We start from the raw sequence: 18788 nt of genomic DNA, 5'->3' as shown, positions 1-18788 counted from the left end.
AATGGGATTGAACAAACTAGTAGCGTCTGTTGCTATATCAACGGTGTGACGACCTAATGATTTTGGATCTCATTAAAGCCTAAATTACATTCTTTTCATCATCGCTATGCAAACAAGGCTGATTTCCACAATTCTGCTGTTTAAACCCCAAAACCATTTTTTTTTTAGCTACTTTTTGGTACCTTAACATTACTACATGAAATCCATGTCTTGAACGTTGCCACATTTCAGAAATGGCCAAATGTAATCTGCTTGACACGTTAATGTTACTTACCTTACAGATCAGTCGGCTAATTTCCACACCATATTCAAATCTATTTGATTCATACACTCTGGCTGTCAATCTTTTATTTTAACATGCCCTTGTTTACACTGAAATAATATAATTTCAGTAGTCTTGATTTTTTTCCTTTTTTTCTTCTCTCTCATAGCTCATTGGTACACCCTTGTTGAATATGTATGTGTACTAGGATACAACAAGGAATAATGTGGAACAAATAAATACCATCAAAAGATGCCTTACAATAATGAACACCTTCTGAAACCGCTTTGAAGACCAACCTGGCAACCTGATTTTAATACAAACTTTAATCGTTTTTTTTTTGGTACAGTTCTCTTATTTTTAGATTTTTTTTTTTGTGGCAATCAGACTGAAATACTGCATTCTGATGTGTGGAATAAAGGTGTGGGTGCTGTGTGGTTGGGAGGTTCTGCCTGTCACTTGTTTTCAACATGCAGTCTTGGAAAGGAGCACTCCTGCTCTCTTTGTTCTGAGTGTTTGCAGTGCTAGTGGTTTTTAGTTCAGTGTATTTCACATTATGTGCCCTGTATGATATGGCTATCAAACTTCATTAGCAGAGAGAACATGACATTAACAGTAGCTTTAGATGATGGGATGGGAAGATTGTTGGGCAATCAGAAGTCACCAGATGTAGAATTTAATCTGCAGGGAGAGGAGAGTTAAAGGATGAGGAAAGGGGCAGAATCGAGATTGCTTGATCAGGTGCTGCAGCTAGTTCTTCCTGTCACTTGCCCTCGACAGGCAGCCAATCTCAGTCATGGGTTCAATAACATGGGCCTGGTTTAGTTGGAAGCCCTCTCACCTCGTCAAGGTACAGGCCAAGATAATTATTTAGTTTATAATTGAGGCCTTTAACCCCCTAATCTTTGAAGTGATTGACCTGATGGGGCTTGGATAGGTGTAGCAATATGGTGATGAGTCAACCCCGCTGTGTAATGGACTCCGGGAGACTTATGCCATAATACATCCACAAATCTAGAACCTCCAGATATGCAAACACTAACTAGAAACCAATGTCCAATTCCATACCAACATTGGCCTAATGTTAATTTGGAATTGGACACAAAAGATGAATGGTTAGGGAGAAGGGGTTAAGGACCAGTAAGTAATTGGGCAATTGAACTGTCAATTGAGAATTTTACTTGCAATGAATACGCAAATGTGTGCAGTTACAGCCAATTTGAGCAAGTTTCAAATATTTATCAGCAAACAAATGGAAAAATATACAAATATTTACATGCTTGTAAACGTTACTTAGAATACAAGACATACATATGCTATATACTTACCAACTTCACAGCCAATGTCTGCAATAAAACACATCTTTATACAATACAACAGGTTATTTACAATAACATACAAGATGCAATGTAGTAAAATACCTACTGTCTTGAGGTGGAGAGCTGGCCAAGCAGTGAAAACAAGTGTGGGGGAAATATCAGACAAAACCGATGACGGACGATGAACAGACATTCACTCACATTGACAAGATGTGACAACACACATGAAAATACTTACCGCATCTCCTGGACGGGGAATGGAATCGGGACTGGGAAATGGTGCCATGTGCCCAGCCTGAAAACGAGTGTTCTGATGGTATCGTGCCATGGAGCGTTCCTCATCTCTGCAGAGAGTAAGTGTTTGCAATAGCAAACAGCCCACAATATGTGCCCCCTTCTACTGGACTGTCAGCCACTCCACAGTCAGAGGTCCCTGGAAAAGATAAGGGAGAGGTGAGTTGTGAGAAACTCTGGGGTGGTGTTGTAACCACTGGAGTCATACACCACCACATACCTATCTGGCAGCGAAGGTTATTTACTGTGACCCAGTGGTTAGCCTTGAGATTGACTATCTGGACAAACCCCTGAGCCAGTGTTGGTACTGCTGACAGCATGGTGATGCCGCTCACTGTGAGGAGGCCTCCTAATTCTGGATACTGCACCTACAAAAGAGCTTGAGCATTATCAATTGTAAAATTGTCTAACCAGGAGTGTGATGGAAGAATGACCCCCCCCCCCCCCCACACACACACACAGAGAGCAGCTGGCCTTACCTGTCCCTGTTGGACACTAGTGATGTGAACCTCACTAGTGTCTTCTAGTCTGGACTTAACCGCCCCTGTTCCTCCAGTCTGACGCAAGCCACCTGGAAGAACATTTGACGGATTAGTGCAGTGTTATGAAGGGGAGATGTACTTTTCAACAGATTTTGAAAGTATTGCCTACCTCAAGCTGGTCCCCTTCTGACTTAGAGCACAGAGAATCAGACTGATCCGAACTCACTGGCTCTGGTGGATCGGACACCTCCTGGGTGGCTCGGACAGTTGACTGTCCTAAAGTCATTTGGGGAGATTTGAGGTAAATTTTTATGAGCTCAGCATAACTACCATTTCTTGCTTTCTCAAATGTCAACCAAAGCTTAACATACTTTGTCTCACTGGCTTCACCGACATGTAGGGCGTCAGGGCTTTGTGTTCGACCGCCCAACTGGAGAAGGTTTTTGGCTTCCACCGAGGTAGCCGTTATGAAGAGAAATGTCAGTGTTAGGAAAACCAAAACTAGCTTCAGGTTATTTTGTGTGCAAATTCAAATAGTTATTATCTGAGAATTTTAAATATTTACTTTAACGAATGATGATGACCCCAGCTTGGAGCTAAGGAGCAGCGAGGTTTCCCAGGTCTCTCCTTCCTTCTTCCAAACCAAGTCTTTAACTCTGCTTATCCTGTGCCTTCTTGATGTTCAGGCTCATCTTGATTGATAACAAATATATTTCATAAAATGTCCAGCATGCATCTGTCAGCACAGCCTCCTTCTCCTTAGTGAAAATCACCCTCCTGTGTGGCTGGCCATCCTTCCCCCATAGGTACATGTGATTGCCTAACAAGTTTGAAGACGAGTTGTTGAAATACAAATTTCTAAGTAAGGTTGCGTACAAATGTGCGAAACCGCAACATTCTAAGGAGGCTACAAAGAAAACTAATGGGACTGTAGCGACTGTTGACTTCACAATTGGGGGTGTGAACTAGGTTTCTATTCAAGCGTTGATGGACATGGTAATGGCTCTATAGTATTGGAGAAAAGTTGAGAACTGACCCTCCATTACATCGTGACGTTTCATGCCGTAACGTACAACACACATAAAGCAAATATTTCTGTCTTACAATCTCTCTCCACCAGGTGTAGCACTCCTCTCATCCTTTAAAAACAAGAAATGGACAGTGACTGGGTTAAGGGGGATAGTAATTTTTTGCGTCATAGCATGCGATCGTCATTCTCAGAGCCGCGGTTTACTTCTAAGATCACTTTAGCACCGCCCTAAACCAGATTTCAAATTCGACAAACCTTCCAATAGGTATGTAATGACACATTATATAATGTCTTTATCGTGTTTTTATTTACATTTTAGAGGCGATAAAGTGATAAGTTGGACAGATCGAGTGGGGGGGAAAAAAGCTATTTCTTTCCTTCTCACTATCACGCATTAGTTTCTCTTCCCCACCCGCCATTTTTAAAAAGACACAACGGGGCTCATTGCCTTGAGTCCTGCAGAAACGGGCAGCGTGGGGGCCATGTAATTGATTCTGTTGGAAAGGGGAGAAATTGTGCTTTACAATGCTATTGACATTACAGTTGATCTGGAAGTATTACGTTTTTGGGGCGATTTAAAAATAAGGTCAATTGTACGGACCAAGGCGATGTACAAAAGTGAGTTTACGTGACTTCGCCCAGTTGGAAAGATGAAAGAATCTCCACACGGGATGCCATTTAAAGTGCAATCTACTATAATACGAACAGAAAGCGGCTACAATAACAGCTAGCAAGCCAACTTAGCCAGACAGATGTTTAGTTATTTAGCTGAGGTAAATAAGTAACTAGCAATGCCAATATAAAGTATTTAAAAACAGCTCGTAATAATTTTGCGCGGACTGATCGAGTGCTTCTGAGGTGAAGTAGAACCACCTTCCTTCGCGACCGCTATGAGGTAACCAAGCAACCAGCATAGCAACGGACGCTTTGGTTCATTACGTAATCCAGTCAGAATGTTGCAATTTCTTGCAACAGCCCTAGGAACAGAAGTTTGAACTCATCGAATCCCATTGTGACGTAGAGGGGGACACTATTTGGCCAGGGGACATTATTTGGCATGACAGGCCCGAAGGGGGAAGCTGGTGTTGGGGAAGCTGGTGTTGGAGTACCTGGGCCAATTTCTGGTCCCTGGAGGGAAATGATCGGGAATGAGGAGTTGGTATCGATAGAGAGGAGTTTGCATTCAAGTTTTTGATGTACACACTACAGTTCTCCCGCCCTCATCATGCAAAAAAAAATGTTTAACTTGGCAAGTTTAAGAACAAATTCTTATTTACAATTACGTCCTGGGAACAGTGGGTTAACGGCCTTGTTCATGGGAAGAACAACTTTTTTTTTTTTTTTTTACCTTGTCAGCTTGGATTCGATCGCGCAACCTTTCGGTTACTGGCCCAATGCTCTAACCACTAGGCTACCTAATGCTGCAGGACTGATTTGAATTGCGCTACATCGCATTCAAAAGTCATAAGCATTAATATGGAGTTGGTTCCCCCTTCATCTCTGTTCTTCTGGGAAGGCTTTCCACTAGATCTTGGAACATTGCTGCAGGGACTTGCTTCCATTCAGCCACAAGCACTGGTGAGGTCGGGCACTGATGTTGGACAATTAGGCAGACTGACAGATGGTGAAGGGTGATTCATCACTCCAGAGAACGTGTTTTCACTGCTCCAGAGTCCGATGGCGGTGAGCTTTACACCACTTGTGGGTTGCAACACTCACTACCAAGTTTCAAATTGCCTCGAAGCAACGCCAGCACAAGAACCGTTCGTTAGGAGCTTAATGAAATGGGTTTCTGAGTATTGACCAGGGCATTGCACATGGTGATCTTAGGCTTGTGTGCGGCTGCTCGCCCATTGAAACCCATTTCATGAAGCTCCTAACGAACGGTTCTTGTGCTGGCGTTGCTTCGAGGCAATTTGAAACTTGGTAGTGAGTGTTGCAACCGAAGATGGACTATTTTTACGCGCTTCAGCACTCTGCGATCCAATTCCGCGGCTGAGCTGTTGTTGCTCCTAGACATTTCCACTTCACAATAACAGCACTTAGTTGACCAGGGCAGAAATTTAACAAATTGAATGGTGGCATCCTATGATGGTGCCACGTTTAATTAAAAGACTTGACATCTAGTGGAAGCCGTAGGAATGGTAATCTGGGAGCTGGAATTGCATAGGACCCATAGCTTCCCATTATAAGAACCTGGGAGCTAAAAAAAAATACAAATCTAGTCGTTTTTTCTTTGGAATTTCACCTGCCATATCAATTGTGTTAGTCTCAGACATTATTTAAACATTTATAGAAACTTCAAAGTGTTCTCTACAAGGCTACCAATTATATGCATATCTTCTGGGCCTGAGTAACAGGCAGTTTACTTTGGGCACGTCAGTCAGGCCGAAATTCAGGAAAATAGACCCTAGCTCTAAGAAGTTAACCTCTCTGGGATATGTGGGACGGTAGCGTCCCACCTCGCCAACAGCCAGTGACAGTGCAGTTCGCCAAATTTTAAACAACAATCTCATAATTAAAATTCCTCAAGCATACAAGTATTTTACACCATTTAAGATAAATCTTGTTAATCCAGCCACAGTGATTTAAATGCTTTACAGCAAACGCTCCACAAACCTGTAGGTCCCACCAAGTCACAGAAAAACACAGCCATTTTTCCAGCCAAAGAGAGGAGTCACAAAAAGCAGAGAAAATGAATCACTTACCTTTGATCTTCATCAGATGACACTCATAGGACTTCATGTTACACAATACATGTATATTTTGTTCGCTAAAGTGCATATTTGTATCAAAAAATCTCATTTTACATTGGTGCGTTATGTTCAGTAGTTCTAAAACATCCAGTGATTTTTGCGGAGAGCCACATCAATTTACAGAAAGACTCATCATAAATGTTGATGAAAATACAAGTGTTATACATGGAATTAGATACTTCTCCTTAATACAACCGCTGTGTCAGATTTCAAAAACAATTTACGGAAAAAGCAAACCATGCAATAATCGGAGTACAGCATTCGGACAAAAAGATATCTGCCATTGTGTAGTCAACATTAGTCAGAAATAGCATTTATAAATATTCACTTACCTTTGATCTTCATCAGGAATCCCCCCCTGTCACCAAGAAGTTAAGGTTTCAGGCTTGTTTCTTCAAAAACTAGCAAGAATTGAGTTTTTGTACATAGACTCCCAGTACAATACCAGTCTGTTGGCGTGTGAGGAAGAGGACGCGCGCTTACTAATTGTTATTTTCTTTTGAACATACTACTCTCCGTATGAAATATTATAGTTTATTTACATTTTAGGAGATCTGAGGATGGAATAAAAATGTAGCTAGACTTGTTTGAACTAAGTTCAGTGGTAGCTTTTTGTCTGCATGTTGAACGAGTGAATTACTGAAATCGATGGCGCCAACTAAACATACTTTTTGGGATATAAAGAAGGATTTTATCTAACAAAATGACCATGTTGTAGCTGGGACCCTTGGTATTGCAAACAGGAAGATTTTCAAAAGGAAGCTACACTGCTCAAAAAAATAAAGGGAACACTTAAACAACACAATGTAACTCCAAGTCAATCACACTTCGGTGAAATCAAACTGTCCACTTAGGAAGCAACACTGACAATAAATTTCACATGCTGTTGTGCAAATGGAATAGACAACAGGTGGAAATTATAGGCAATTAGCAAGACATCCCCAATAAAGGAGTGGTTCTGCAGGTGGTGAACACTTCTTAGTTCCTATGCTTCCTGGCTGATGTTTTGGTCACTTTTGAATGCTGGCGGTGCTTTCACTCTAGTGGTAGCATGAGACGGAGTCTACAACTCACACAAGTGGCTCAGGTAGTGCAGCTCATCCGGGATGGCACATCAATGCGAGCTGTGGCAAGGTTTGCTGTGTCTGTCAGCATGGAGGCGCTACCAGGAGACAGGCCAGTACATCAGGAGACGTGGAGGAGGCCGTAGGAAGGCAACAACCGAGCAGCAGGACCGCTACCTGCGCCTTTGCAAGGAGGAGCAGGAGGAGCACTGCCAGAGCCCTGCGAAATTACCTCCAGCATGCCACAAATGTGCATGTTTCTGACCATTTGAGCAGACTCCATGAGGGTGGTATGAGGGCCCGCCGTCCCCAGGTGGGGGTTGTGCTTACAGCCCAACACCGTGCAGGACGTTTGGCATTTGCCAGAGAACACCAAGATTGGCAAATTCACCTCTGGCGCCCTGTGCAGGTTCACACTGAGCACGTGACAGACGTGACAGTTTGGAGATGCCGTGGAGAACGTTCTTCTGCCTGCAACATCCTCCAGCATGACCGGTTTGGCAGTGGGTCAGTCATGGTGTGGGGTGGCATTTCTTTGGGGGGCCGCACAGCCCTCCATGTGCTCGCCAGAGGTAGCCTGACTGCCATTAGGTACCGAGATGAGATCCTCAGAACCCTTGTGAGACCATATGCTGGTGCGGTTGGCCCTGGGTTCCTCCTAATGCAAGACCATGCTAGACCTCATGTGGCTGGAGTGTGTCAGCAGTTCCTGCAAGAGGAAGGCATTGATGCTTATGGACTGGCCCGCCCGTTCCCCAGACCTGAATCCAATTGAGCACATCTGGGACATCATGTCTCGCTCCATCCACCAACGCCACAGACTGTCCAGGAGTTGGCGGATGCTTTAGTCCAGGTCTGTCAGGAGATCATCCGCCACCTCATCAGGAGCATGCCCAGGCGTTGTAGGGAGGTCATATAGGCACGTGGAGGCCACACACACTACTGAGCCTCATTTTGACTTGTTTTTAAGGCCATTACATCAAAGTTGGATCAGCCTGTAGTGTGGTTTTCCACTTTAATTTTGAGTGTGACTCCAAATCCAGACCTCCTTTGGTTGATACATTTGATTTCCATTGATAATTTGTGATTTGTCAGCACATTCAACTATGTAAAGAAAAGTATTTAAGAATATTTCATTCATTCAGATCTAGGATGTGTTATTTTAGTGTTCCCTTAGTTTTTTTTGAGCAGTGTTTATTTAATTCTTATTTGTAATTTCTTTTTAAAGCCTGTGCTTGTTGAATTTTTGGGGGGATGTGGGGCACCGTCCTCCGACAATCGCATGGTATGCTTTCGCTGTAACAAGAATGTAAGCTTTTAAATTATATAAGGTACTTGTATGCTTTAATATTACAATTATTTATTTGAATTGCGCGCCGTCCAATTTTCGCCGGATGTTGTCGACCTATCCCTAAATTAAGTCACTGACAATGTTTGGCTATGGATATTGCATGGCTGTGCTCGATTAGTTTTTTTTTTTTCTTCTACACCTGTCAGCAACGGGTGTGGCTGAACTAGCCAAATCCACTCATTTGAAGGGGTGTCCACACATTTTTGCGTGTATATACAGTGCCTTTGTAAAATATTCAGACCTCTTTTCCACATTTTGTTTCATTACAGCATTATTCTAAAATTTATTAAATACATTTTAAAAATCCTCAACAATCTACACAAAATACCCTATAAGGACACATACCAATGTACATTTTTGAAACTGATTTGTTTGTCTTGCATTTAAGGAGTTGAGTGACCTAACAGGTCTGTAGTGCAGTTTCCTTAGCTGTGTCTGTAGTCCAACAGTCTTCTGTCATTGGTTAGCCTGGCTTAGTGGGCTAGGTTACATTGTCGTGCTATGTGCGAGCTCTATGGTACTCCGTTGTTTTGTTTTTTTTACTGTGGAAGATAATTGTATCAGCCTCCCGTTTCACTCTGGGTAGAAGTTCCCTGTAGGAACAGATCTAGGATCAATTACACAACAATTCAGACCTTAACCTGTTATGGCTGCAATCCCCCTATCAGGTTAAGTGTCATCAACAACCGCTGAATAGCATAGCGCTACATACAATAAATATTACTATAAATATTTATTCATGAAATCACAAGTGCAATATAGGAAATCACAGTTTAGCCTTTTGTTAATCCACCTGTCGTGTCAGATTTTGAAATTATGCTTTACAGCGAAAGCAATCCAAGCGTTTAAGTTTATCGATCGCACAATAAAACATTAAGTACACTTAGCATCATGTAGCTCAGTCACAAATCAGAAAAGCAATCAAATTAATGGTTTTCACTCACGAGACTCCCAGTTAGACAACAAATGTTCCATAAAGATGATTTTTATATCCAAAATACCTCAGTTTGTCGCGTTATGGTCAAATCCACAGGAAAGAGCGGTCACGACAACGCAGACAAATTCCAAATTAGGTTCCATTATGTCCACAGAAACATGTCAAACGTTTTTTATAATCAATCCTAATCAATCGATAATATATCAACCGCAAATGTCTTTCACAGGAGAGGGGAAAACAATGGCTGTCCAAATTCTGTTGCGCAAGCAAAACTCATGTGACCACTTGACGCGATGTTATCGTTCTGGCTAATTTTTCAAAATAAAAGCCTGAAATTGACACCTTGAGGACGCGATGGGGAAAATAATCTGGTTGATATACCTTTTTAAATGGAGCAAAGGGAGGCTATGGAACATGGAGTTTTCAAAATAGAAGCCACTTCCTGTTTTGATTTCTCAGTTTCCCCTGCAATATCAGTTGTTATACTCACATACAATATTTTGACAGTTTTGGAAACTTGCGTTTTCTATCCAATAATAAAATGCATATATTAGCAACGGAGACTGAGGAGCTGGCCATTTACAATGGGCACCTTTTCATCCAAGCTACTCAATACTGCCCCTGCAGCCATATGAAGTTAACCAAATACAAAACTGGCCATGGCTCAGTGTCTAGGGCACAGTTAATTGGGGAGGACGGGCTTGTGGTAATGGCTGGCGCAGAATAATGGTATCAAGTTCATTAAACACAGCTTCCATGTGTTTTGATGCCATTCCAATTCCTCCGTACCAACCATTATTTTGAAAGGGAGAGATGTGTACAGAATAGTGTCGTCTGTGTAGAGGTGAATCACCAGCAACGAGCGACTTCATTGATATATATATATACACACACACACACACACACACACACACACAGAAGAGTCGGACCGAGAATTGAACCCTGTGGCACCCCCATAGACTGCCAGAGGTCCGGACAACAGGCCCTCCCATTTGACACACTGAACTGTCTGCGACGTAGTTGGTGAACCATGCAAGGCAGCCATTTGAGAAACCAAGGCTGAGTCTGCCGATAAGAATACTGATTGACAGTCAAAAGCCTTGGCCAGGTCGAAGACGGCTGCACAGTACTGTCTTTTATCAATTGCGGTTATATCATTTAGGACCTTGAGCGTGGCTGAGGTGCACCCATGACCAGCTCGGAAACCAGATTGCATAGTGAAGGTGATCTGGTTAACTTGGCTTTCGAAGACTTTAGAAAGGCAGGATGGATATTGGTCGAGTGTCTCCCCCTTTTGAAGAGGGGGATGACCGCTGCAGCTTTCCAATCTTTGGCTATCTCAGACGATGCAAAAGAGGTTGTAATAGGGGTTGCAACAGGCTAATAATGGGGGTTGCAACAACTTCGGCTAATAATGTTAGAAAGGGAGAGTCCAGATTGTCTAGTCCAGCTAATTTGTAGGGATCCAGATTTTGCAGCTCTTTCAGAACATCAGCTGTCTGGATTTGGGTGAAGGAAAATCGGGTGGGGGGGGGGGGGGGGGGGGGGGGCTGAGCTGTTGGCCGGGGTAGCCAGGTGGCAATCATGGCCAGCCATAGAAAAATGCTTATTGAAATTATCATAGACTTATCAGTGGTGAGTGTTTACTAGCCTCACTACAGTGGGCTGTTGGGAGATGCTCTTATCCTCCATGGACTTTAGTGTCCCAAAACCTTTTTGAATTAGTGCTACAGGATGAACATTTCTGTTTGAAAAAGCTAGCCTTAGCTTTCCTAACTGACTGAGTATATTGGTTCCTGACTACCCTGAAAAGTTGCATATCGTGGGGGCCAGAGCCATGCTAATGCATAACGCCACAGGATGTTTTTGTGCTGGTCAAGTCAGGCGTGAACCAAGGGCTATATATATCTCTTAGTTCTACATTTTTTTTTTGAACGGGGCATGATTATTTAAGATTGCAAAAGAGTAATCAGGCATCCACTACTGACGGGATGAGGTCAATATCCTTCCAGGATACCCGGGCCAGGTCGATTAGAAAGGTCTATTCACTGAAGTTTTGCAGTGATGAGGGGTGGTTGTTTGACCGCGGCCCCATTACGCACGCGGGCAATGAGGCAGTGAAAGCTGAGATCTTGTTTGAAGACAGCAAAGGTGTATTTAGATGGCAAGTTGGTCAGGATGATATCTAAGAGGGTGCCCATGGTTATGGATTTAGGGTTGTACCTGGTAGGTTCCTTAATAATTTGTGAGATCGATGGAATCTAGCTTAGATTGTAGGACGACCCGGGTGTTAAGCATATTCCAGGTTAGGTCACCTAACAACAGTATGAACTCTGAAGATGGGGGGGCAATCAATTCACACATGGTGTCCAGGACACAACTGGGGGCTGAAGGGGGTCTATAACAAGCGGCAATGGTCGGAGACATGTTTCTGGAAAGGTGGAATTTTAAAAGTAGAAGCTCATTGTTTGGGCACAGACCTAGATAGCCTGCAGAGTTCTGTCATACTATCTCTGCAGTAGATTGCAACTCTGCCCCCTTTGGCAGTTATCTTGTCGGAAGATGTTATAGTTCAGGATTTTTGGTGGCCTTTCTAAGCCACGATTCAGACACGGCCAGGAGGGTTGGCCGGAGGTGTGCTAAAGCAGTGAATAAAACAAACTTAGGGAGGAGGCTTCTAATGTTAACATGCAGGAGACCAAGGCTTTTACGGTTACAGAAGTCAACAAATGAGTGCCTGGGGAGTGGTGCTGGTGGCTGCAGGGCTTGGCTTGACCTCTACATCACCGGAGGAGTAGGGTAAGGATACGGCTAAAGGCTATAAGAACTGGTCGTCTAGTGCGTTCGGAACAGAGTAAAAGGAGTAGATTTCTGGACGCAGAAGAATAGATTCAAGGCATACAAGCGTATGGTAGGAAGTGAGTACAGTGGTGGTAAACCTAGGCATTGAGTGATGAGAGGTTTTGTATCTAGAGGCACCAGTTAAGCCAGGTGAGGTCACCGCGTGTGTGGGGGGTGGAACAAAAGTGCTATCTAAGGCATATTGGGCAGGACTAGGGGCTCTACAGTGAAATAAGACCATAATCACTAACCAAAATGGCACTAGACAAGGCATATTGACATTAGGGAGAAGCATGTGTAGCTGAGTAATCATTGGGTCCAATGAGTTGCACTAGATTAGTCAGGGAGCCAATTCTGTAGTCACTACTACGTTAGGCAAGCTGGAGACACGGCGATTCAGACAACTAGCAGGCTGGGGCTAGCAGATGGGCATCCGGCGACGTTGCAACGGAACAGCCTGTTGAAACCACCTCTGACGGTTACGTCAGCAGACCAGTCGTGATGGATCGGTGGGGCTCTGTCGTCAGTAAAAGGGTCCATGCCAATTGGCAAAGAGGTATTGTAGCCCAAGCTCTCTGACCTCTTTGGCTAGCCGAGAGATGGGCCTAGCTCATGGCTAGCTCCAGGCTAACTGGTGTTTGCTTCGGGACAGATGTTAGCCAGTAGTAGCCACTCTGATAGCAGCTAGCTAGCTAGCTGTGATGATCCGGTTCAGAGCTTGCAGGAGGGATCCGGAGAAAAGCAGTCCGATATGCTCTTGGTTGATATAGTGCTGTGCAGACTGGCAGGAATTGACCGGGTTGAGGCTGGCTGATGTCTGAGTGGCTAACTGACTTGTATCTAGTTAGTTGGCTAGCTTCTGATGGGGTTCCCGGTTCTAAAGTATAAAAATAGCAGATCTGTACCACATTGGGTGAGATGTAGATGGAATGTGAGATTGTGTAGTTATTTTTTCCCCCCACCATTTCTTGGTATCCAATTGTTAGTCGTTTTTCTCTAATATATATATATATATATATATATATATATATATATATATATATATATATATATATATATATATATATATATATATATATATATATATATATATATATATATATATATATATATATATATATATATATATATATATATATATATATATATATATATATATATATATATATATATTAGAGAAAAACGATATACACCGGATGGGACAAGAAAAAAAACACACGTCCGACTGTTGCGCAATCTTGGAGACATACACAATCTCTGTCTCAAGGCTTAAATCCTTCTTTAACCTGTCTCTTCCCCTTCATCACTGATTTGAAGTGTATTCAATGAGTAACCTCAATAAAGAATCATAGTGTTCACCTGGTCAGTCTGTCATGGTTAGAGCAGGTCTTAATGTTTTGTAGGCTCCATTCATGCAGTTTATATTCATGCTACACTCTCAGATCACAACTGCTGCTACCAGGCTCTTATTATACTGCTCAATTTATATACTTGCCCCATCCTTCTCCAATACACATGTAAACAATGGACTATACATTTTGCCTTCCTGTATTATACTTTATGCCATTTACTTTCTGTTCATATTATCTTATTTTTTATTGTTGCATGTCGAAGGAACCTTCAAGTAAGCATTTTGTTTGATGTATAACATGTTTTCCATACATATGACTAATAAAACGTGAACCCATGCTATTTGGAGAATGCTAACATGGGTCCTTCCGTACCCATTGTTTTGCACTAAACCATTCTGCAGCCAAGTAAATAAATAACCTGAAATATGTGCTGATTCTCTTGCTTATAGAATACTTTTTTGGTTATCCATAAGAAAGGTAATGTGCGCGTGTGACTGAACTGCCATTATAAATATGGCACACAACCACGATAACCAAGTGTGTGTGTGTCAAGTCAGCCTGAATTGTCTCATTGTGGCTGAAATAGGATCTGGGGAGTGCCTTTTGGATGTTGGGCATTTCAGCAAGCTACCCAAAAGTGATTCCTGAGTGTAGCTGCTATGCCACTTGCAATATTTTAACACAAGGGTTACATATAGAGCATGACAAATGTAGTTACTCTCTATTTTAGCTAAGACTTGTGACATGTTAGTGGTTGGTTTGAGTGCAGAAAGTTAAGAAGCGTGGTAAAAACAGTTATTGCCTTTGTTCAGACTAACCGATTCTTTCAGTTCTTTTTTTCCATGGTCCTTGGGATACACAGTGAGCAAGCATTTTTTTTCCTGCCCAGCAGTAACACTTTCATTTCAATGGATCGAGGCCTTGATTAATTGAATCAGATGTGTTTATACTGTGTTGGAACAAAAGCTGGAACACCCTGTGGGCACCAAGACCAAGATTGATTAAAACTGCTCTGAGTGATGGGCAATAAATCTCCCCCCTGCAAGGACCGGTGTGGATGCATGTCTTTGTTCTAGCCAAGCAGTTACTATTCTACTAATCACCTAATCATAACCAAATTCTTGATTGAAGATTATTTGAATTAGGTGCTTTGCTGCTTGGCTAGAACAGAAGTCTGCACACACACCAGCCCTCACAGGGTAAGACTGTCCTGTCCACCCCAGTTCTAAGTGGATCAGTTATTTTGGGGGGGGGGGGGCGTGATTTTTCTCATTTCAAAACATTCTTACAACCTAACTTAACGATGCCTCGCTCTCCTCACAGGGTGATGGTTACGTCAGGCGGTCCATTCTGAATAACAACGACGAGCACATGACTCACTACTACAGTGACGCACGGACCATGTACGAGGTATTCCTCCGAGGCATGCGGGTGTCCAGTGAGTACTCAACCACAAACAATGTTTGTGGGGGTATATATTTTTTTACAATTTTTTATTTAGGTGAGTTATAGACAAAGGACAACGGGTATGCAGAAATGGACAAATACTCTTAAAAGTAAGCAACTGTATTAGTAAATCAATATTTTGAGAGAGATATACAGTTGAAGTTTACATACACCTTGGTCAAATACATTTAAACTTTTCACAATTCCTGACATTTAATCCTAGTAAAAATTCCCTGTCTTAGGTCAGTTAGTATCACCACGTTATTTTAAGAATGTAAAATGTCAGAATAATAGAATTATAGATTTCAGATTTTATTTCTTTCATCACATTCCCAGTGGGTCAGAAGTTTACACACACTCAATTAGTATTTGGTAGCATTGCCTTTAAATTTAACTTTAATGTTTCAGGTAGCATTCCACAAGCTTCCTACAATAATTTGGCTGAATTTTGGCCCATTCCTCCTGACAGAGCTGGTGTAACTGAGTCAGGTTTATAGGCCTCCAAGCTCGCACATGCTTTTTCAGTTCCGACCAAATTTTCAATAGGATTGAGGTCAGGGCTTTGTGGGCCACTCCAAAACCTTGACTTTGTTGTCCTTAAGCCATTTTGCTACAACTTTGGAAGTATGCTTGGGGTCATTGTCCATTTGGAAGACCCATTTGTGACCAAGCTTTAACTTCCTAACTGATGTCTTGAGATGTTGCTTCAAATATATCCACATAATTTTCCATCCTCATGATGCCATCTAGTTTGAAGTGCACCGGTCCCTCGCGCACAAAGCACCCCCACAACCTGATGCTGCCACCCGGTGCGGTTTTGGAGCAGTGGCTTCCTCCTTGCTGAGCGGCCTTTCAGGTTATGTCGATATAGGACTCGTTTTACTGTGGCTATAGATACTTTTGTACCGGTTTCCTCCAGCATCTTCCCAAGGTCCTTTGCTGCTGTTCTGGGATTGATTTGCACTTTTCGTACCAAAGTACGTTCATCTCTAGGATGAGCGGTAATGACGGCTGCGTGGTCCCATGGTGTTTATACTTTCGTACTTGTTAGTACAGATGAATGTGGTACCTTCATGCGCTTGGAAATTGCTCCCAAGGATGAACCAGATTGTGGAGGTCTACAATTTTTTTTCTGACGGTACTGGTACCCACTGTATATAGCCTCATTATTGTGTTTATTTTATTTCTTACTGATTTCTTTGGATTTTTCCCATGATGTCAAGCAAAGGGGCACAGAGTTTGAAGGTAGGCCTTGAAATACAACCACAGGTACACCTCCAATTGACTCAAATGATGTCAATTAGCCTATCAGAAGCTTCTAAAGTCATGACATTTTCTGGAGTTTTCCAAGCTGTTTAAAGGCACAGTCAACTTAGTGTATGTAAACTTCTGACCCACTGGAATTGTGATACAGTGAAATAATCTGTCTAAACAATTGTTGGAAAAATGTATTTGTGTCATGCACAAAGTTGATGTCCTAACAGACTATAGTTTTAACAGGAAATTTGTGGAGTGGTTGAAAAACAAGTTTTTAATGGCTCCACCCTCAGTGTATGAACTTCCGACTTCAACTGTATGTGCAGTACGCTGATGCAAATAGTCTGTGTATATACCGTGCCTTGCGAAAGTATTCGGCCCCCTTGAACTTTGCCACATTTCAGGCTTTCAGACAAAGATATAAAACTATTTTTTTTTGCGAAGAATCAACAAGTGGGACACAATCATGAAGTGGAACGACATTTATTGGATATTTCAAACTTTTTTTAACAAATCAAAAACTGAAAAATTGGGCGTGCAAAATTATTTAGCCCCCTTAAGTTAATACTTTGTAGCGCCACCTTTTGCTGCGATTACAGCTGTAAGTCGCTTGGGGTATGTCTCTATCAGTTTTGCACATCGAGAGACTGACATTTTTTCCCATTCCTCCTTGCAAAACAGCTTGAGCTCAGTGAGGTTGGATGGAGAGCATTTGTGAACAGCAGTTCAGTTCTTTCCACAGATTCTCGATTGGATTCAGGTCTGGACTTTGACTTGGCCATTCTAACACCTGGATATGTTTATTTTTGAACAATTCCATTGTAGATTTTGCTTTATGTTTTGGATCATTGTCTTGTTGGAAGACAAATCTCCATCCCAGTCTCAGGTCTTTTGCAGACTCCATCAGGTTTTCTTCCAGAATGGTCCTGTATTTGGCTCCATCTTCCCATCAATTTTAACCATCTTCCCTGTCCCTGCTGAAGAAAAGCAGGCCCAAACCATGATGCTGCCACCACCATGTTTGACAGTGGGGATGGTGTGTTCAGCTGTGTTGCTTTTACGCCAAACATAACGTTTTGCATTGTTGCCAAAAAGTTCCATTTTGGTTTCATCTGACCAGAGCACCTTCTTCCACATGTTTGGTGTGTCTCCCAGGTGGCTTGTGGCAAACTTTAAACGACACTTTTTATGGATATCTTTTAAGAAATGGCTTTCTTCTTGCCACTCTTCCATAAACGCCAGATTTGTGCAATATACGACTGATTGTTGTCCTATGGACAGAGTCTCCCACCTCAGCTGTAGATCTCTGCAGTTCATCCAGAGTGATCATGGGCCTCTTGGCTGCATCTCTGATCAGTCTTCTCCTTGTATGAGCTGAAAGTTTAGAGGGACGGCCAGGTCTTGGTAGATTTGCAGTGGTCTGATACTCCTTCCATTTCAATATTATCGCTTGCACAGTGCTCCTTGGGATGTTTAAAGCTTGGGAAATCTTTTTGTATCCAAATCCGGCTTTAAACTTCTTCACAACAGTATCTCGGACCTGCCTGGTGTGTTCCTTGTTCTTCATGATGCTCTCTGCGCTTTTAACGGACCTCTGAGACTAATACAGTGCAGGTGCATTTATACGGAGACTTGATTACACACAGGTGGATTGTATTTATCATCATTAGTCATTTAGGTCAACATTGGATCATTCAGAGATCCTCACTGAACTTCTGGAGAGTTTGCTGCACTGAAAGTAAAGGGGCTGAATAATTTTGCACGCCCAATTTTTCAGTTTTTGATTTGTTAAAAAAGTTTGAAATATCCAAGAAATGTCGTTCCACTTCATGATTGTGTCCCACTTGTTGTTGATTCTTCACAAAAAAATACAGTTTTATATCTTTGTTTGAAGCCTGAAATGTGGCAAAAGGTCACAAAGTTCAAGGGGGGCGAATACTTTCGCAAGGCACTGTATATTGCAAAAACGAGGGAACCATAACACAATGATTTGATGATAATGTGCCTAATTCAATTGAAAATCACCACATACCATATTATACACATCCTACCTTTTAAATTTCAGGCTTTCTTACAACTTTGTCTGCATCATGCTATTCTTTCTAGCAGCACACTCTATTGGGATGTGTGCATTATCTGCAAAATTGGTGCATACCTGCCGACCTAGGTTTGTAACCAAATACTATTTGAAATCTTTCACATACTTTTAGCCTTTGCTTTTGTCTGTCTGGAGTTCCAGATGGAAGGATTTGCACATGTGCAAATTGGTCCCATTGCACCAGGCAAGCTCAATTAAGTACCGACAAAGTATTTTAAATAATTTCAAATAAGGATTTTAACCCCGGTCTAGTTGTAACTGACTTGTGGTTTATCATCAAATCAATGTGTATTGGTCAC

At 42.2% G+C, this 18788-nt stretch overlaps 1 protein-coding gene across 3 annotated transcripts in view; it reads left to right on the top strand.

Moving 5' to 3' along the window:
- The window catches only part of LOC110497495 (long-chain-fatty-acid--CoA ligase 1), a 65020-nt gene that overhangs the window by 25705 nt on the left and 20527 nt on the right, over positions 1-18788 (top strand). For all 3 annotated transcript variants that reach the window (XM_021573626.2, XM_036954462.1, XM_021573627.2), the window contains exon 3: positions 15012-15126. In XM_021573626.2, the coding sequence (XP_021429301.1) occupies positions 15012-15126 (115 nt within the window). The remainder of the gene's footprint in view (positions 1-15011; positions 15127-18788) is intronic.

The sequence above is a fragment of the Oncorhynchus mykiss genome, chromosome 19 (genome assembly GCF_013265735.2).
Source record: "Oncorhynchus mykiss isolate Arlee chromosome 19, USDA_OmykA_1.1, whole genome shotgun sequence".
Lineage (NCBI taxonomy): Eukaryota > Metazoa > Chordata > Actinopteri > Salmoniformes > Salmonidae > Oncorhynchus > Oncorhynchus mykiss.
Note: the sequence above shows the minus strand (reverse complement) of the source record. Positions and strands in the feature narration are given on the sequence as shown.